Below are 22,059 nucleotides of genomic sequence, written 5' to 3' on the forward strand. Positions count from 1 at the left end.
CATACTGATAACAACACGATATTCTATCATAAAAAATGGTGGTGGTTCAAGTTAATTTATTAGGTATAGCCCTGTGAGCCATTCGGCTCTTGAATCGGGTGCAACCGCAACAAACAAAAAATAAAAACATGAACAAAAAACATCTTAAAGTGACTATGTGACTGAGTGCAAACAGAAAAAATCACCGTACACCAACGCTGTGTGCAAAAATCCCAGTGGGATGCAAGTCAAACAAACAACAACAACCACAAGACAACTTAGATTAAGGCCATCAGTCTAACTCTGTACTACAACAAACAAACATGGCTAAACCAATACACTTTTCAAAATCACCAAAATAAAGCCATGAAAGCAATGAAACAGTGATCATAGGAACTGTGACGGAATTTTCACAATAAACGGCATAAACAACATGTACTACCAAAACCCTGCAGCCATAGCTGGCTGCATGAGTATTATAATTCTAGATTTGAAGCTTTCGTGACTGCAAGGATTCATATTCTTAGGGTTTTTCGGTAAAGTCACGTAGGTAAAACATCAAAATGCACCTTTAAGATCAGCACACTGGTACAGACAGGTGTGTGGTCACGTGAGTCTATAGGGGTACAATCCATGGGTGTTCCGTTAACTCCACCGATGATTATGGACGCGCTACGAATTGAATTGAGACCCGGACTGGCTGCTACAATTCGTCTGGAAATCCAAAGGAAAAGCGAATTTCACTTCCGAATCGATTTGTCGATTCGCTTTTTCATTTGCAACCCGACGAGTCGAATCGATTCCTTGCGAAACGGAACGTTGACGGGCGCGCGATGCGCTCGTCGTGTTACTCGATTCTATCGATTCCAGTATAAATCGATTCCTCTCGTGACGCTGTATTATCGGGGAGTGGGGAATCGTTAGTTTTATATAAAAAAAAATGCCCGATAAATCGATTCCGTAATTGTACCACGTGGAATCGCTTCGCCTGTTAAGAATTTACATTGTGATACTGGGGTGAAGGGGATGTGTGGAGAAAATCGATTCAATTTAAACCGTGTCGGCGGTTTTCAGAATCGATTCGGAAGTGCAAGTCGGGGGAGGGGGGCTGGAAGGCGGTGTGGTGGGCAGAGAATCGATTCCATTTTAATCGTGTTGACGGTTCTCAAATCGATTCGGAAGTGCAAGTGTGGGTGGGGGGCGGCGTGGGTGAGAGAATCGATTCGGGCGGTTCCGAGGGCAGAGAATCGATTCTATTTCATCCGTGTTGTTGACTTTTTCAGAATCGATTCGTAAGTGCAAATGGGGGGATGGGAGGGGTTTGGAGGGAATCGATTCCATTTGAGTCGTGTTGCCGATTAGTAGAATCGATTCCTCCGTTGCAAGTGGGGGGGTTGGTGGGGGGTGATTCCGTGAAGGCGGAACTGGGCGCGGAAGGGCTCAGACGGGGAGAGACGCGGGGGGAGAGACACGGGGAGAGACACTGGGGTAGAGAGAGACACGGGGAGAGACACTGGGGTAGAGAGAGACACGGGGGGGGGACACGGGGAGAGAGAGACACGCGGGGGGAGAGACACGGGGAGAGACACTGGGGTAGAGAGAGACGCGGGGAGAGACACGCGGAGAGACACGGGGAGAGACACGCGGAGACACGGGGGGAGACACGGGGGGAGACACGGGGAGAGACACGGGGGGAGACGCCGGGAGAGACACTGGGGTAGAGAGAGACGCGGGGAGAGACACTGGGGTAGAGAGAGACGCGGGGAGAGACACGGGGAGAGACACGGGGGGAGACACGGGGAGAGACACGGGGGGAGACGCGGGGAGAGTCACTGGGGTAGAGAGAGACGCGGGGAGAGACACGCGGAGAGACACGGGGAGAGACACGCGGAGACACGGGGGGAGACACAGGGAGAGACACGGGGGGAGACGCGGGGAGAGACACGGGGGTAGAGAGACATTGGGAGAGACACGGGGGGGGGAGAGACACTGGGGTAGAGAGAGACACGGGGGGAGAGACACGGAGAGACACGGGGAGAGACACGGTGGGAGAGACACGAGGAGACACGAGGAGAGACACGGTGGGAGAGACACGGGGAGACACGGGGGGAAGAGACGGGGAGGAACTCCGGGAGACACCGCGGGCTGGTTGGGTGACATAGCGGGGTGGGTGAGCGGGAGGGAGACGCCGGCGGGAGAGACGGGGGGGGGGAGAGTTGTGGGGCGGGGGAGTCGAGGGACGAGGGGAGACGCAGAGGGGGAGACGCCGAGGGAGCAGGAAGAGTAAGGTAGGAGGAGGTGACACGAGGAGGAAGGGAGTGGGGAGAGAGACACACACACAGAGATAGAGAGACACACAGAGAGACACAGAGAGAGACACACACAGAGACACACACAGAGAGACACAGAGAGACACACACAGACACACACAGAGAGACACACACAGACACACACAGACACACAGAGAGACACACACAGACACACACAGAGACACACACAGAGAGAGACACACACAGACACACACAGAGACAGACACACACAGACACACAGAGACACACAGAGACACACACACAGAGATACACACAGAGAGACACACACAGAGAGACACACACAGAGAGACACACACAGAGAGACACACACACAGACACACACAGAGAGTTAACGAGACGACGCGGACGAGTGACTTTGCTACAGGGTGACGCAGTGAGACGCGATGGCCGCTTCTCAGGGTGGTGGTGGCGTTGACGGAGCCAGTGGCTTCGGTAGTTCAAGCGGTGGTGGTGGTGGTGGTGGTAGTGGCGGTGGTGGTAGTGGTGGCGGTAGTGGTGGTAGTGGGGACAGTGGTGGCGCTAGCTATGCCGTAGCCGGCGCTGCAAGTGGTGGTGGTAGCAGTGGTAGTGGTAGTTATGGTGGTGGCAGTGGTGGTAGTGGTGGTGGCGGTAGTAGTGGTTATGGTGGTGGTAGTGGTGGTGGCGGTAGTGGTGGTGGCACTAGTGGTGGTGGCGGTAGTTATGGTAGTGGTGGTGGTAGTGGTGGTGGTAGTTATGGTAGTGGTGGTGGTAGTTATGGTGGTGGTGGTGGTGGTAGTTATGGTGGTGGTGGTGGTAGCACTTACGGATTGGGTAGCACAAGCGGTAGCTATGCTGTAGGCGGTGGGTTTGGTGGTGGTGGTTTTGGTGGTGGTGGGTTTGGTGGTGGTGGTGGTGGTGGCATTGGTGGTGGCACCTACAGCCTCACCTCGGCCACTTCGTCTGCCCCAAACATCGCGAGCTACAGCGGCGGGCCCAGCAGTGGATTTGGAGGCATCTCTGGTAGCTACATTGGTGGTGGTGGTGGTGGCTGCCTAAGTGGTGGTGGTGGTGGGAATTCTGGTGCTCCGTACGGGAGTAACTTCAACGCTTCTCCCACTGCTGGTGGTGGTGCTGGTGCTGGTGGTGCTGGTGGTGGTGGTGCCATCACTGGACCTGCCAATACCATCGCGGCCAATTCCGTGGCGTCTTCTGCCAGCGGCGGTGGTGCCTCGAATTCTCTCAACAACACCACAACAACAACAACAACCACCACCACCACCTCGACACCCATCAACACCACCACGAGCAGCGGCGGCGGTGGCAACAACAGCAGCCGACAGCCCAAAAAGTACCGAATTCTGGGACTCCTCGATGCCATCCATGACGCTGTCGGCCCTCCGAGGGCCACGGTGGACAGACGGACGGTGGAGAAGTCGTGGAAGCTCATGGACAAGGTGGTGAAGGCCTGCCAGGCGCCACGATTGCAACTCAAGAATAGCCCTCCCTACATCCTGGACATCCTGCCCGACACCTACCAACACCTGAGGCTCGTGCTGTCCAGGTGATGTGATGGGGGTGTGGGGGGATGGATGGAGTGGTTGGGGTGGGGTGAGTGGGTGGTTGGTGAGTGAGTGGGTGTTTGTGTTGGTGAGTGAGTGGTTGGGTGAGTGAGTGGTTGGGTGAGTGAGTGGTTGGCTTGGTGAGTGGGTGGGTGAGTGAGTGGTTGGGTGAGTGAGTAAGTGGTTGGGTGAGTGAGTGGTTGAGTGAGTGGTTGAGTGAGTGGGTGAGTGAGTGGGTTGGTGAGTGAGTGGACATCCTGCCCGACACCTACCAACACCTGAGGCTCGTGCTGTCCAGGTGATGTGATGGGGGTGTGGGGGTTGGGGTAGGAAGAGAGGGTGTTTGGGGGATGGATGGAGAGAGTGGTTGGGGTGGGGTGAGTGAGTGAGTGTTTGGATTGGTGAGTGAGTGAGTGGTTGGGTTGGTGAGTGGGTGAGTGGTTGGGTGAGTGAGTGAGTGTTTGGGTTGGTGAGTACGTGAGTGTTTGGGTTGGTGAGTGAGTGGTTGGGTGAGTGAGTGGTTGGGTGAGTGAGTGGTTGGGTGAGTGGTTGGCTTGGTGAGTGGGTGGGTGAGTGAGTGGTTGGGTGAGTGGTTGGGTGAGTGAGTGGGTGGTTGAGTGAGTGAGTGGTTGAGTGGGTGAGTGGTTGAGTGAGTGGGTTGGTGAGTGGGTTGGTGAGTGAGTGGACATCCTGCCCGACACCTATCAACACCTGAGGCTCGTGCTGTCCAGGTGATGTGATGGGGGTGTGGGGGTTGGGGTAGGAAGAGGGGGTGTTTGGGGGATGGATGGAGAGTGGTTGGGGTGGGGTGAGTGAGTGGTTGGGTGGGTGAGTGGGTGAGTGAGTGAGTGAGTGGGTGAGTGGGTGAGTGGGTGAGTGAGTGGTTGAGTGAGTGAGTGGTTGGTTGAGTGAGTGAGTGGTTGGGTGAGGGAGTGGTTGGGTGAGTGAGTGGTTGGCTGAGTGAGTGGTTGGGTGAGTGAGTGAGTGGTTAGGTTGGTGAGTGAGTGGTTGGGTGAGTGAATGGTTGTGTTGGTCAGTGAATGGTTGGGTGGGTGAATTTAGTGGTTGGGTGGGGTTGGTGAGTGGTTGGGTTGGTGAGTGAGTGGTTGGGTGAGTGAGTGAGTGGTTTGGTGAGTCAGTGGTTTGGTGAGTGAGTGGTTGGGTGGATGGATGAATTTAGTGGTTGGGGTGAGTGGTTGGTTGAGGTGGGATGGGTGAGTGTTTGGGTGAGTGGTTGGGTTGGTGATAGGTTGGGTGGGTAGGTGAATTGAATGGTTGGGGTGTGAAATGAGAAGTTGGATGGTATGGACGAGTGTTTGGGTGAGTGTCTAAGTTGGTGAGTGGGTGGGTGGTTGATTGTCTGGTTGGCTTGGTGATTGTGTGGTTCTGTGGGTGGCTGAAATGAGTGTGTCGGTGGGTTAGCGAGTAAGTGAGCAGGGGAGTGAATTGGTGACAAATCAAGCCTGGAATTATTGGGCTAACCATCCAAAATGAATTTTTTTTTGAGACTCAACGAGGCTTTAATGAATTAATGAATGTTATTTTTATTGTTAGTAACATCAACGCTTTACAACCAAGATAGATAGCGTTTGAGGCTGAGTCGACCTATGGAGAGGCCCAGGACCGGTTCAGATAATCGTCACCGGTGTTGGTGGCCGTGAGCGGGAATCGAACTCGCCCATTCGCCCATTCACTCGCACATCCACTCATCCATTCACTTAGCCACATTCATCCACTCACTCGCCCACCCACCCATTCGCCCATTCACTCGCCCATTCACTCGCCTATTCACTCACCCATCCACTCGCCCATCCACTCGCCCATCCACTCACCCGTCCACTCACCCATTATCTCACCCATCCACTTAGCCACATTCATCCACTCACCCACCCACTTACCCATACACTTGCCTATTCACTCACCCATCCGCTCACCCATCCACTCACCCATCCGCTCGCCAATCCGCTCGCCAATCCGCTCGCCCATCCGCTCGCCCATCCGCTCGCCCATCCGCTCACCCATCCACTCACCCATCCACTCACCCACTCATTCACCCATCCACTTATAAATCCACTCATTCACTCACACCAACTACTGGACATCTGTGAAAACGAGCTTTACGGCTCATCATCTTCCTCCAGTGATGAAATAAGGATTCTGATTCTAACTCATCCATGTGTGACGTGACGGGGAATCGGCGATCACTCCCGTAGAGAGGTTAGGGGTGGCTCCGTTGCGAGCGGAACTCTCGCACGAAGTTGTGGTGGTGGTTGGTGGTGGTTGTTGGTGGTTCAGAACTCTACCGTAGAGAGACCCCCGGATGCATTCATCAAAGCGTTGGCTAAAAAAAACAAAAACCTGGGTCACAACCCAGTGGCAAGAGAGAAATTAATATCGCACGTACGTGCAACATTTCCACGGCCTTTTGGCCTGACAGCCGTCCACCCAGCCACTCACCCACCCAGCCACTCACCCACCCGCCCAGCCACTCACCCACCCACCCAGCCACTCACCCAGCCACTCACCCAGCCACTCACTCAGCCACTCACCCAGCCACTCACCCACTCGCCCGCTGACCCGCCCACTCGCCCACCCACCCAGCCATTTACCCACCCAGTCACCCACCCGCCCACTCACCCACCCGCCCACTCATCCACCCAGCCACTCACCCACCCAGCCATTCATGCATCCATCCAAAGCTCACTCACCCACTCACCTACCCACCCCATGCCACTCACCCACCTGCTAGCCCAATCACTCACCCGCCCAATCACCCACCCACCCACCCACTCACCCACCCACTCACCCACCCACTCACTCACTCACTCACCCACTCACCCACCCACCCACTCACCCACTCACCCACCCACTCACCCACTCACTCACTTACCCACCCCATGCCACTCACCCACCTGCCAGCCCAATCACTCACCCGCCCAATCACCCACCCACTCACCCACCCACCCACTCACTCACTCACCCACTCACCCACCCACTCATTCACCTACCCGCCCAGCCACTCACCTGCCGAGTCACTCACCGACCCAGCAACTCGCCCATTCTGCGCACTCACCTGCACCCACCCACCCAAGCCACTCCCCCATCCAGCAACTGACCCACGCACCCACTCAACCACCCAGCCACTCGCCCACCTACTCACCCATCCACCTACTCAACCACCCAGTCACTCGCCCACCCACCCACCCAAGCCGCCTGCTTCTGTGCCTGCTGATCGAATGCTTCTGAGAGACGGCGAGCGTGTCGGAAAGTGACCCACACGTAATCCGTGCGCGTGCGTGGTCCCCCCCCCCCCAAACTTGTTATCTTGACTACTGCAGCCGTGTGACATTTGTTTGGTTTGTTGTGGTGGTGGTGGCGGCGGCGTTGCGGCGGTTTGGGTGAGTGAGTGAGTGGTTGGGTGAGTGAGTGAGTGGTTGGGTGAGTGAGTGAGTGGTTGGGTGAGTGAGTGAGTGGTTGGGTGAGTGAGTGGGTGGTGCGGCAAGCGCAGTGACGATTGTCTGAGCCGGTCCTGGGCCTCCCTCCATTCGGCCTCAAATGAGTACCTGGTGTGGTTTGCAGGGCGCCACGGTGGCTAGGAGATGTTAACTGTCTTGCCTGGTATACAGCAGGTTGTAGGTTCGATCCCGACACTGAGATTGTCAGGCTCGGGATTGAACCCACGACCTCGTGCACACCAGGCGAGGTAGTCAACATCTCACTCACCACGGGCGAGACGTTGGCACGCACGTGCACACATGAACACGCGTGCACGCGCGTTAACACGAAGATCCCCCGTATAGCCTTAACAGACTGTAGGGGCAAGTGCTGTTAGCGAGTAGCAGCACCTATAAAGGCCAGAACGGTACACGAGGGGGTGGGTGGCCAGCACCACGCCCGGCCGCCTTTGTCTCCCCAGTGCTAGCGATGTTTACACACCGCACCAGGTACTCATTTGAGGCTGAGTCGACCTAGGGGAGGCCCAGGACCGGTTCAGATAATCGTCATCGGTGTTGGCCGTGAGCGGGAATCGAACCGGGGTCGCCAGGTTCATAGCGCAGCGTACTAACCGCTACACTACCGCTAACACACGCACGCGCACACACAACAACAACAACAACCGCCATTCGCCACTAAGTGGCGGTGACGTCACCACGACTCTTGTGCCAGGCCATGTGCACCTTGAGGCCACGTGAAGTGTCGAACGCCCGCTGGCAGGAGGTCATGGGGCAGACCCAGGTGCCACGGGTCGACTGACCGAGATGACCGAGATGACTGGCTGATGCACCACCTGTGCCCCCTACTGTACCAACTTGCTGTGCTTTAGCCACCCGGTGCTCCGCTCGTTGTTGTGAGCATCGCTCCTCCGCCCTCCGTTGTTGTTGGAGGGCGACTGCCTCCAACTGCCCAGTAGCAGCGTCCTTCACGAGCCTCCTCCACAGAGGCCGATCTTGACACCGCTGGTACCGGTCATCGGCAAGTCCACTCAGCTCCACGTCCTCCTGCACCACATCACTCCATCTCTTCTCTAGCCCGTGCCGCGCCCGTTTAGCCCCCTCGATCCGGCCGAACAAAAGCTGTTTAGGCATGCGGTGGCTGGGCATGCGGGCTACATGACCCAGCCAACGCAGCCTTGCCTGTCGGAGGAGCTCACCGATGGGACTTTGCCCAGATCTTTCAAGGATTTGTGAGCTCCTCACACAATCCAGCCTGGTTAAACCCAGGATGGATCGTCGGAAGGCCAGCCTAAATGTTTCCAACCGGCGAAGATGCTCCATTAGGGGGGTCCACGTTTCGCAAGCGTAGAGAAGGGAGGGAATGACCGTGGCCGAGAAGACCTGAAGCTTCGTGCATAGCGACAGACCAGGTAGCTTCCACACAGCGTTACGCAACCGATGAAAAGATAGTGCCGCTCGACCGATTCGGAGTGAGACCTCTACTGTTAAACTGGAGCCGGTCATAAGCACACTGCCCAGGTATAGGCACACACACACACACGCGTTAACACACGCGCACGTGTTTCGCAACCCCCAACCCGGAGCAAACCGTTGCCGCCCCGCAGGTACGAGGAACGCATGCAGGCGCTGGCCGAGAACGAGTACTTCCGCGTGTGCGTGGAGAACCTGGTGAGGAAGAGCAAGCAGGCGCTGCGGCTCTTCAAGGAGGCCAGGGAGCGAATGTTCGAAGAGCACTCCCAGCCCAGGCGAGTGGTGGGGCACCGCCGCTCGGCGCTACGGAGACCGGGGGTCGAGGGGGGTGGTGGTAGATCGGCGATGATCGGTCGTGGTGTTGATGGTGGCATTTTAATAGTTTACCGGTGCTACGGTGGCAGGATGTTAACTGCCTCGCCTGGCATGCAGGAGGTCGTGGGTTCGATCCTGACGATGCCAGGTTGATTTTGGCATTTTTATAATAATTTACTGGTGCCACGGTGGTGAGATGTTTACTGCCTCGCCTGGCATGCAGGATGGTCGTGCATTGGATTCCGATCCTCACGATGCCGGGTTGATGGTGGCATTTGAATAATCATCTCAATTATCCACTCGCAGACTCACTCATTCACTCAGTTCACTCTTGAGTTCTGGTTAAGGAAAATCAACTTCAAACTTCGCTCACTAACTCACTCCCCTTATCACATTCAATCAATTACCCACCCACCCACTGACCCACCCACTCACCCACTCGCTCACCCACCCACTCGCTCACCCACCCACTCACCCACCCACCGACCCACTCACCAACTCACTCACCCACCCACTCACCCACCCACTCACCCACCCACCCACTCACCAACTGACCTACTCACTCACCCACTCACCCATTCACCAACTCACTCACCCACCCACTCACCAACTCACTCACCCACCCACTCACCAACTCACTCACCAACTCGCTCACCAACTCACTCACCCACCCACTGACCCACTCACTGACCCACCCACTCACCCACTCACCAACTTGCTCACCCACCCACTCACCAACTCACCCACTCACTCACCCACCCACCCACCCAGCCACCATCTCGCCCATCCACGATAATCTTGTGTGCGAGTCTCAGCCTGGCTCCCCCCAGTTCTCACCTCTGGTTGAAGCAAATTTAAACTTGAAACGATCGCCCCACCTGTCGCTCCGACTGTGGGGCCAGCTACTGGTGGCTCTGGGTGGCTGCGTTCACGACCTGATCCCTATCGCATCTCCGCAGCTAACTTCCTCGAGCACAGGGACTGGGCCATGGACGTGGCGGTGGCATGGATTGTGCGTGCGTGTCAATTGTGCAAGTGTCGGAGTATGCAGTTTGTGTGTGTGCGTGTGTGGTAGAGGTGTGCTGCGTGTGTGTACGTATGTACGTGTTCAACTTCGTTTGCACCGCACGTAGCCAACCGTGCTAATCGGAGGTGCGTAGTGTGCGTGCGCGTGCAAAGTGTGCATGGTTTGTGTGTGTGTGTATTGTGTGTGGAAAGTTTACGTGGTTTGTGTGTGTGTGTAATGTGTGTGTGGAAAGTTTACATGGTTTGTGTGTGTAATGTGTGTGTGGTGTGTGTGTGTGTAATGTGTGTGTATTGTGTGTGGAAAGTTCACATGGTTTTGCGTGTGTGGTGTGTGTGTATTGTGTGTGCAAAGGGTACATGGTTTGTGTGTAATGTGTGTGTGGTGTGTGTGTTGTGTGTGCAAAGGGTACATGGTTTGTGTGTGTGTAATGTGTGTGTGGAAAGTGTACAAGGTTTGTGTGGTCAGTGAGCGTGTGTGGTCAGTGAGCGTGTGTGTATGTGGAATGTGGGTATGTTGTACATATGACGAACTTCTTTCGCGCCGTACGTAGTCAACCGTGCGTCGTGTGTTCTGTGTGGTGTGTGTAGTGTGTGGTAAGTGTGTGTAGTGTGTGTGTGTGGTAAGTGTGTGTGTAATGTGTGTAGTTTGTGTAGTGCGTCCTTTGTATGTGTAGTAAGTGTGTTTAGTGTATCCTGTGTGTGTGTGTGTGGTAAGTGTGTGTAGTGTGTGTGTGTGTGGTGAGTGTGTCCTGTGTGTGTGTAGTGTGTGTAGTGTGTGTGTATGGTGTGTGTGTGGTGTAAGTGTATGTAGTGTGTGCATTGTGTGTAATGGTATATGTGTGTGTGTGGTGAGTTTGTGTAATGGTATCTGTGTGTGTGGTAAGTGTGTCTTGTGTGTATGGTATGTGTGTGTGTGGTGTGTTGTATGTGCATGGAAAGTGTGTGTTTTTATGGTGAATGTGTAGTAGGTGTGTGTGTAGTGTGTGTAGTAGGTGAGTGTGGTGTGTGTGTGTGTGGTGAGTGTAGTGTGTGGTAAGTGTGTGTGTGTGGTGTGTGGTTAGTGTGTGTGGTATGTGGTGGGTGTGTGTAATGTGTGGTGTGTGCGTGTAGGTGCACATAGCCTGGCAAAGCGTCGTGGTGACGTCACCGCCACTTAGTGGCGAATGGCGGTTGTTGTGTGTGTAGTATGTGGTGAGTTTAGTGTGTGGTTAGTGTGTGTGGTGGGCGTGTGTGTGTAGTGTCTGTGTAGTGTGTGGTGTGTTTAGTGTGTGGTGAGTGAGTGTGTAGTGTGTGGTGGGTGTGTGTAGTGTGTTTAGTGTGTGGTGAGTGAGTGAGTGTGTAGTGTGTGGTGTGTGTGTGTGGTGTGTGTAGTGTAGTATGTGGTGGGTTTAGTGTGTGGTTATTGTGTGTGGTGTGTGTGTGTAGTATGTGATGAGTGAGTGTGTGTGTTGGATGTGTGTGTAGTGTGTGATGAGTGAGTGTAGTGTGTGGTGTGTGTGTAGTGTGTGTGTCTTTGTAGTGTGTGCGTCTAAGTTCCACTTCATAACCTAAGCCCCATTTCGATTCCCGCTCCCAAACCGAACTTTTCCTAACAGTTTATCGAGGCTCTGTGGCATGTTTGCCTTAGCATGTGTGTGTGACTTTAGCGTGCGTGTGAATTTGTATACATGTGCGTATCTCTGTGTGTGCTTGAGTATGGCAAGTGGAAGTGTAGCGGTCAGCATCGCGCCGCGCTACGAACCCGTCGATTATCTGAATCGGTCGCTGGGCCTCCCCCTAGGTCGACTCGGCCTCAAATGAGTAACCTGGTGTGGTGTGGAAACATCGCCACTGGGGAGACAAAGGCGGCCGGGATGAGTTGTGCCGGCCTTCATCGGCGCTGCTCGCTCACAGCACTTGCCCCGACAGTCTGTTAAGGCGATACGGGGGATCTTTGATGACGTGATGTTGATGGCAGCGACGATGATGATGATGGCAATGATGATGTTGATGACGACGATGTTGATGACGACGATGATGATGATGACGATGACGATGATGACGACGACGATGATGACGACGATGATGACGATGACGATGATGACGACGATGACGACGATGATGACGATGATGATGATGATGACGACGATGACGAAGATGTTGATGATGACGATGACGATGACGATGATGATGATGATGACGGCGATGACGACGGCGATGACGACGGCGATGTCGACGATGATGACGATGATGCCGACAGTGACAACTGCGATGATGACGACTGCGATGATGACGACAACGATTATTGTTTTTCGTTGCAGGCGGAACCTCACGAAGCTGTCGCTGATCTTCAGCCACATGCTGGCGGAGCTCAAGGCGCTCTTCCCCGGGGGGATCTTCCAGGGCAACGACTTCCGCATCACCAAGGCGGACGCCTCCGACTTCTGGAGGAAGGCCTTCGGAGAGAGGTGAGCCACGGGGTCCGCCGCTCCCCCGCCCCTGACTCTCGGCTCGTTCCACGTGGCTTTCATCCATCCTCGATGGATAGGCTCAGCACTGCCCATTGGCTCAACATTGCCCATAGACTCAACATTGCCCATAGACTCAACACTGCACCGTAGACTCAGCACTGCCCATAGACTCAGCACTGCCCACAGACTCAGCACTGCCCACAGACTCAGCACTGCACCGTAGACTCAGCACTGCCCATTGGCTCAACACTGCACCGTAGACTCAGCACTGCCCATAGACTCAACACTGCCCATAGACTCAACACTGCCCATTGGCTCAGCACTGCCCATAGACTCAGCACTGCACCATAGACTCAACATTGCCCACAGACTCAACACTGCCCATTGACTCAGCACTGCCCATAGACTCAGCACTGCACCATAGACTCAACATTGCCCACAGACTCAACACTGCCCATTGGCTCAGCACTGCCCATAGACTCAGCACTGCACCATAGACTCAACATTGCCCACAGACTCAACACTGCCCATTGACTCAGCACTGCCCATAGACTCAGCACTGCACCATAGACTCAACATTGCCCACAGACTCAACACTGCCCATTGACTCAGCACTGCCCATAGACTCAGCACTGCACCATAGACTCAACATTGCCCACAGACTCAACACTGCCCATTGGCTCAGCACTGCCCATAGACTCAGCACTGCACCGTAGACTTAGCACTGCCCATAGACTCAGCACTTCACCGTAGACTCAGCACTGCCCATTGGCTCAACATTGCCCATAGACTCAACACTGCCCATTGGCTCAACATTGCCCATAGACTCAACACTGCCCATAGACTCAACACTGCCCAGACTCAACACTGCCCACAGACTCAACACTACCCATAGACTCAACACTACCCACAGACTCAACACTGCCCACAGACTCAACACTGCCCACAGACTCAGCACTGCCCACAGACTCAGCACTGCACCGTAGACTTAGCACTGCCCATTGACTCAGCACTGCACCGTAGACTTAGCACTGCCTATTGGCTCAACATTGCCCATAGACTCAGCACTGCACCGTAGACTCAGCACTGCCCATTGGCTCAACATTGCCCATAGACTCAACACTGCCCATTGGCTCAACATTGCCCATAGACTCAACACTGCCCATAGACTCAACACTGCCCAGACTCAACACTGCCCACAGACTCAACACTACCCATAGACTCAACACTACCCACAGACTCAACACTGCCCACAGACTCAACACTGCCCACAGACTCAGCACTGCCCACAGACTCAGCACTGCACCGTAGACTCAGCACTGCCCATAGACTCAGCACTGCACCGTAGACTCAGCACTGCCCACAGACTCAGCACTGCCCATAGCCTCAACACTGCCCACAGACTCAGCACTGCCCATATACTCAGCACTACCCACAGACTCAACACTCCCCATAGACTCAACACTGCCCAGACTCAACACTACCCACAGACTCAACACTGCCCACAGACTCAACACTGCCCACAGACTCAGCACTGCACCATAGACTCAACATTGCCCACAGACTCAACACTGCCCACAGACTCAACACTGCCCATAGACTCAGCACTGCCCATAGACTCAACACTGCCCACAGACTCAACACTGCCCATGGACTCAACACTGCCCATAGACTCAACACTGCCCACAGACTCAACACTGCCCACAGACTCAGCACTGCCCGTAGACTCAACACTGCCCACAGACTCAAGCACTGCCCACAGACTCAACACTGCCCACAGACTCACCACTGCCCACAGACTCAACACTGCCCATAGACTCAACACTGCCCATAGACTCCACACTGCCCACAGACTCAACACTCCCCATAGACTCAACACTGTACATAGACTCAACACTGTCCATAGACTCCACACTGCCCACAGACTCATCACTGCCCACAGACTCAGCACTGCACCATATATTCAGCACTGCCTATAGACTCAACACTGCCCACAGACTCAACACTGCACCATAGACTCAGCACTCCCCACAGACTCAGCACTGCACCATAGATTCAGCACTGCCCATAGACTCAACACTGCCCATAGACTCAACACTGCCCACAGACTCAACACTGCACCATAGACTCAACACTGCCCACAGACTCAACACTGCACCGTAGACTGAGCACTGCACCGTAGACTCAGCACTGCACCATAGACTCAGCACTGCCCATAGACTCAGCACTGCACCATAGACTCAACACTGCACCGTAGACTCAACACTCCCCATAGACTCAACACTGCCCCTGTACATTGATCGGGTCCCCTCCTTAACCTCCCTTTCGTTCCTCTCTTAAAGCCTCACCACCTCTTCTCCATCACCATCGCCCGTTCCCTTTCCTCTCCCCCATCTCCCCGTCGCCCCTCCACCCCTTCCCTCCCCAACAGCCTCTCCCGTTAACCCCCCCCCCCACCACCCCAACATTGCCCATAGACTCAACACTGCCCATAGACTCAACACTGCCCAGACTCAACACTGCCCACAGACTCAACACTACCCATAGACTCAACACTACCCACAGACTCAACACTGCCCACAGACTCAACACTGCCCACAGACTCAGCACTGCCCACAGACTCAGCACTGCACCGTAGACTCAGCACTGCCCATAGACTCAGCACTGCACCGTAGACTCAGCACTGCCCACAGACTCAGCACTGCCCATAGCCTCAACACTGCCCACAGACTCAGCACTGCCCATATACTCAGCACTACCCACAGACTCAACACTCCCCATAGACTCAACACTGCCCAGACTCAACACTACCCACAGACTCAACACTGCCCACAGACTCAACACTGCCCACAGACTCAGCACTGCACCATAGACTCAACATTGCCCACAGACTCAACACTGCCCACAGACTCAACACTGCCCATAGACTCAGCACTGCCCATAGACTCAACACTGCCCACAGACTCAACACTGCCCATGGACTCAACACTGCCCATAGACTCAACACTGCCCACAGACTCAACACTGCCCACAGACTCAGCACTGCCCGTAGACTCAACACTGCCCACAGACTCAAGCACTGCCCACAGACTCAACACTGCCCACAGACTCACCACTGCCCACAGACTCAACACTGCCCATAGACTCAACACTGCCCATAGACTCCACACTGCCCACAGACTCAACACTCCCCATAGACTCAACACTGTACATAGACTCAACACTGTCCATAGACTCCACACTGCCCACAGACTCATCACTGCCCACAGACTCAGCACTGCACCATATATTCAGCACTGCCTATAGACTCAACACTGCCCACAGACTCAACACTGCACCATAGACTCAGCACTCCCCACAGACTCAGCACTGCACCATAGATTCAGCACTGCCCATAGACTCAACACTGCCCATAGACTCAACACTGCCCACAGACTCAACACTGCACCATAGACTCAACACTGCCCACAGACTCAACACTGCACCGTAGACTGAGCACTGCACCGTAGACTCAGCACTGCACCATAGACTCAGCACTGCCCATAGACTCAGCACTGCACCATAGACTCAACACTGCACCGTAGACTCAACACTCCCCATAGACTCAACACTGCCCCTGTACATTGATCGGGTCCCCTCCTTAACCTCCCTTTCGTTCCTCTCTTAAAGCCTCACCACCTCTTCTCCATCACCATCGCCCGTTCCCTTTCCTCTCCCCCATCTCCCCGTCGCCCCTCCACCCCTTCCCTCCCCAACAGCCTCTCCCGTTAACCCCCCCCCCCACCACCCCAAGTAACTCCCCTGTCGCTACTGTCCCTCATTCCTCCTCGACCCTCGTGGTACCGGCCCCCAGCCGCCCTCCTAAATCACTCCGCTCCGTGTCGCCGCTCTTCAAGCTCCGGCAAGCGGGTGAAGGTGGGTGGGGGAGGGGGGGCAGGTCCACAGGAATATGAAATTAGAAGATCGGTGCGAACGCGGGCGTGCGTGTCTTGAGCTTCGTGACCGGGAAAACCTGAAAGTGTTCATTCCTTGTCTTCTTGGTTCTTTCGGTAAAGTCACGTAGAATGCAAATAATAAAATAATAAAAATAAAACATAATAAAATGATTCTCACGACGTTTCGGCCACAACGCAAGCAGCCGTCCTCAGGTGGAGAACAGGTCTGTCGAGAAGACAGCGTCTGAATGAGACGCCCCAGGCTTGGAGCGACTATTTGACAAAATAATTTGCACCTTCGCCCCTCCATCCCAGCTTAAATAGTCGCTCCAAGCCTGGGGCGTGACATTCAGACGCTGTCTTCTCGACAGACCTGTTCTCCACCTGAGGACGGCTGCTTGCGTTGTGGCCGAAACGTCGTGAGAATTATTTAAAAATGTTTTATTTTTATTATTTTATTAATTCCATTCTACGTGACTTTTCCGAAAGAACCAAGAAGATGAATCCCTGCAGTCACGAAAGCTTTAAATCGAAATTCGTTCATTCCTTGGTCCGTTTTTCTCTGATGACGGGGTCCTGCGGGGCGGGCCGGGAGCTCCGTGCGAGGCTCCGGCTCTCGCTCTCCGGCTCGTGCTGAACGTGCGGGGAGATCCCCCTCTGCCCGTCGACGGCGAATCGTTTGGTTTGCCTCACGCGGAATTTGATGGCGAGGCCGATAGGAATTGTTATGTAGACTAGCCGTAGTTTCAAACGCACCAACTTTACCATAATAATAAAAAAAGTGGGCCTGTCCTGGCTCCTCCACCCTCAACCAGTATATATACGGGGTCGGGTCTCTTGAAATTTCTCTTTACTTGATACAGCGAGCGAGCTGTGAGGGTTCCACCTGAAGACGGAAGCTTGTGTTGCCTCCGAAACGTCGTGATTTCTATTTTTATTTTATTTTACTTTTATTAATTAAATTTTTTTACCTGCGTGACTTTACCGAAAAAACCCAAGAATATGAATGTAAAGGTGTCCCCTCTCCGGCCGCTTGACCGTGATGCAAGATCGATGAGAACAGACACACACAACCCCCTTCCTGGCGTGCCTGCGTAGAGAGATGGATAAGATCGTATATACATGAAGCCACACACGTAACCACACGAAGACAAAGATCCCCAACCTGTGTAGCCCTTAATAGACTGCCGGGGTCAGGTTAGGCCCCACTGAGTGACCTGGCTATCACAAACGATAGCTCGGCGAAGTTGCCTTCTTCATCATCATCATCATCACTTGAACGTGCGACGTTGATTCTAAATGGGGAGGGAAAAGCCGGAGAAAAATCGAACGCGACCACTCCCAAGTATACCGCAGGCGTCGTCAGGGTCGCGTTTGAACCCACGACCTCCTGTATACCAGGCGAGGGAGTTAACATCTTGCCACATACAAGAACCTACGCCGTGTAGCCTTTAACTCGCTTGTCGGGGCAAGTGCTGTTAGCCAGCAGCACCGATGAAGGCCGGTCACGGCTCACGAGTGGGTGGTTTGGGCAGCACCACGCCCGGCCGCCTTTGTCTCCCCAGTGGCGATGTTTGCACATTGCACCAGGTCCTCATTTGAGGCTGAGTAGACCAAGGGGAGGGCCAGGACCGGTTCAGATAATCGTCACCGGTGTTGGTAGCCGTGAGCAGGAATCGAACTCCGGTTCGCAGCGCATTGTAGCCCTAACCACTACACTACCACTCGCACACACAGTCACTCACACAGTCACTCACTCAGCCACTCACACACTCGCTCACACACTCGCACACACACTCACACGGTCACTCACACACTCACACACACAGTCAATCACACACTCACACACACAGCCACAAACACAGCCACACACACACACAGTTACTCATACAGTCACTCACACACACAGGCACTCATACACACACACACACAGGCACTCATACACACAGTTACTCACACAGGCACAGCCACACACACACAGTCCCACAGTCACACATCCACTCGGCCACTCACACACTCGCACACACACACACTCGCACACACACACACTGCCACTAACACAATCACAGTCAATCACACACACAGTCACACAGCCACTCACACAGCCACTCACACAGTCACTCACACAGTCACTCACACAAACAGCCACTCGCACACAGCCACTAACACAGTCACACAGTAACACACACACTCACAGTCATTCACACATACAGTCACACAGTCACTCACGCAGTCACAATTAACACACACACACACAGAGCCAGTCACACAGCCACTCACACATAATCATACACACACACAGCCACTCACACACAATCACACACACACACAATCACACACACACACAACACATTAATACGCCAGTATCAAGTCATGCGGTGTAGGCGTTGTCACTCAATTCAGCAGGCTGCCCTTCCTGACTCTCATCATCATCATCAGGCGGGGAGGAGGGGTGGAGGTTTTTTTTACTCCCCCATTTGTACGACAGCAGGAAGTCCGGAGGCTGGGGGGGGGGAGGAAGGGAGGGGTTGGGAGTGATGGGGTGAGAGAGAGAGAAGTTGATGTTGTTGATGTTGTTGTTGTTTTGGAGATTTGCACGGGGCTATTTGTTTTTTTTCCTCCTCCTCATCCTCCTACCGCTCGCCCGGGCAGCCAAACAGAAATCTGCGTCGGCATTCCCCACGCGGCAGTCTCCTCCGCCGTCTCCACGCGCGGCTTCTCAGGATTTCTAATTTGTCTCTGGCTCGCGCGGTGGGGAGTGTGGGGAGGGTTACACCGTGAACAGCGTCTTGGAACGCTTACTAATCACTCACACTGACCACGAGTACAGCACACACACACACAACGAAGATCCACCCCCTCCCCCCACCGTATAGACTGTTGGGGCAAGCGCTGTTCGCTTAGCCTATGAAGGCCGGCACGGCGCATACGAGGTGGGGGGGGGTGGGTCGGTGGGTGGTCAGCAACACGCCCGGCCACCTTTGTCTCCCCGGGTAGCGATGTTCACTACACGCCCGCACCGGTTGCTCGTTTTGACATTCCTCCGTCGCGCCGGTCAATCGCCCGTCCGTTCGTCAAGTCCCGGGGACGAGGGCTCCGGATCATCATTGGCGGCCGACTGGCCCACGCTGAACCCCCCCGTCGGCTTTCTTTTTGCCGGAAGCAGAGCTGGCCGATCGCTCAATGACGGCCCAACGGCGGCGGTGGTGGTGGTGGGAGGAGGTGGTGGTGGTGGCGGTGGGAGGAGGTGGTGGTGGTGGTGGGAGGAGGTGGTGGTGGTGGTGGGAGGAGGTGGTGGTGGTGGTGGGAGGAGGTGGTGGTGGCGGTGGTCGGAGGAAGTGGTGGTGGCGGTGGTGGGAGGAGGTGGTGGCGGTGGTGGGAGGTGGTGGTGGTGTTGGTGGCGGTGGGAGGTGTTGGTGGCGGTGGGAGGTGGTGGTGGCGGTGGTGGGAGGAGGTGGCGGTGGTGGGAGGAGGTGGTGGTGTTGGTGGCGGTGGGAGGTGGTGGTGGCGGTGGTGGGAGGAGGTGGCGGTGGTGGGAGGAGGTGGCGGTGGTGGGAGGTGGTGGTGGTGGTGGCGGTGGTGGTGGCGGTGGTGGTGGGAGGAGGTGGTGGCGGTGGTGGGAGGAGGTGGTGGCGGTGGTGGTGGTGGGAGGAGGTGGTGGCGGTTTAACCACCGCATGGAGAGATTTACGTAGCGGCGGGCCGAGCATCTCGTGGACGATCCGCGAACGGCGTTGGGACTTCTCGGCCGCGGGCCGCACGACACGGCCCAACCCCTTCTCGGGAACTGCCGGGCATCCGCCCTCCGCGAAATGTCGTGGTCATTACGAACCCTTTTGATAGAGAGAGGGAGGCTCGGGGCTTGAACTCATGTTCTCATCCATGCTGGTTCAGTGTCGCAGACACGGCCATTTCGAACCCCTTTGAGAGAGAGAGGGAGACCCAGGGGCTTGAACTCATGTTCTCATCCATGCTGGTTCAGTGTCTCAGACACGGCCATTACGAACCCCTTTGAGAGAGAGAGAGACCCAGGGCTCAGAGGTCGCAACTGGGTACCCGATACCCGTACCCTACCCGGCTACCCGTACGGGTACCCGTTTGCGACCCTGGTGCGGCCGGGTACGGGTACGGGTAGGCCGTGAGTCACTGGTGAGTAACCGTTTGTCACTCATTTCGGGTAGGGTACGGGTAGGGTACGGGTACCCATACCCGGCCGGGTACGGGTACCCATTTGCGACCCTGGTGCGGCCGGGTACGGGTAAGGAATCAAAACCCGTTTGCGACCTCTGCCAGGGCTTAAACTCATGTTCTCATCCATGCTGGTTCAGTGTCTCAGACACAGCCATTACGAACCCCTTTGAGAGAGAGAGAGAGACCCAGGGCTTGAACTCATGTTCTCATCCATGCTGGTTTAGTGTCTCAGACACGGCCATTTCGAACCCCTTTGAGAGAGAGAGAGACCTGGGGCTTGAACTCATGTTCTCATCCATGCTGGTTCAGTGTCTCATACACACGGTCATTACGAACCCCTTTTGAGAGAGAGACCCGGGGCTTGAACTCATGTTCTCATCCATGCTGGTTCAGTGTCTCAGACACGGCCATTACGAACCCCTTTGAGAGAGAGAGAGACCCAGACCCAGGGCTTGAACCCAGGATCTCAGCTGTGCTGGCTCTGTGATGAAGTCTCATGAATGAGCGACTGACCGGCGGTGGTGAAGGAACGAACGAGCGAACGGGCGACTAAGCCAGCGGGTGTCCGTCCCCCTCCGCAGGGCGATCGTGCCGTGGAAGGTCTTCCGCCAGTGCATCAGCGAGGTCCACCCCATCAGCTCGGGCCTGGAGGCGATGGCGCTGAAGTCGACCATCGACCTCACCTGCAACGACTGCATCTCCGTCTTTGAATTTGACATCTTCACCCGCCTCTTCCAGGTGAGAGCACGTGTGAGAGCGTGCGAGTGTGAGAGAGCGAGCGAGTGAGTGTGCGAGTTTGAGAGAGCGAGCGAGTGAGTGTGCGAGTGTGAGAGCGAGCGAGTGAGTGTGCGAGTGTGAGAGCGAGCGAGTGAGTGTGCGAGTGTGAGAGCGAGCGAGTGAGTGTGCGAGTTTGAGAGCGAGCGAGTGAGTGTGTGAGAGAGCATGTCAGTGAGCATGAGAGCGTGTGTGTGTGTGAGAGAGTGTGTGTGTGTGTGAGAGAGTGTGTGTGTGTGAGAGAGTTGTGTGTGTGTGAGAGAGTTGTGTGTGTGTGAGAGAGTTGTGTGTGTGTGTGAGAGAGCGTGTGTTAGCGTCACGCTGCGCTATGAACCTGGTTTCCCGGGTTCGATTTCCGCTCACGGCCAACACCAGTGACGATTATCTGAACCGGTCCCGGGCCTCCCCTAGGTCGACTCGGCCTCAAATGAGTACCTGGTGCGGTGTGTAGTAAACATCGCCACTGGGGAGACAAAGGCGGCCAGGCGCGGCGCTGGCCACCCACCCCCTCGTGTGCCGTGCCGGCCTTCATAGGTGCTGCTCGCTAACAGCACTTTCCCCCAACGGCCCCTGAAGGCTACACGGGGGATCTTTGTCTTCGTGCGTGTACAACGA

At 55.3% G+C, this 22,059-nt stretch overlaps 1 protein-coding gene across 4 annotated transcripts in view; it reads left to right on the top strand.

Annotated features, from left to right (window-relative positions):
- The first annotated feature begins 2,205 nt into the window (after positions 1–2,205).
- The window catches only part of LOC144952053 (uncharacterized), a 49,876-nt gene continuing 30,022 nt past the window's right edge, over positions 2,206–22,059 (top strand). The window contains exons 1-4 of one of the 4 annotated variants that reach the window (XM_078882447.1): positions 2,206–3,831; positions 8,889–9,029; positions 12,396–12,542; positions 21,252–21,408. In XM_078882447.1, the coding sequence (XP_078738573.1) occupies positions 2,693–3,831; positions 8,889–9,029; positions 12,396–12,542; positions 21,252–21,408 (1,584 nt within the window). In that variant the 5' untranslated portion in view covers positions 2,206–2,692. Of the gene's footprint in view, positions 3,832–4,085; positions 4,128–4,444; positions 4,561–8,888; positions 9,030–12,395; positions 12,543–21,251; positions 21,409–22,059 lie in introns of those variants that run through there. The other 3 variants (XM_078882446.1, XM_078882449.1, XM_078882448.1) reach the window with 3 other exon arrangements.

Source organism: Lampetra fluviatilis, chromosome 65 (genome assembly GCF_964198595.1).
Source record: "Lampetra fluviatilis chromosome 65, kcLamFluv1.1, whole genome shotgun sequence".
Classification (NCBI taxonomy): domain Eukaryota; kingdom Metazoa; phylum Chordata; class Hyperoartia; order Petromyzontiformes; family Petromyzontidae; genus Lampetra; species Lampetra fluviatilis.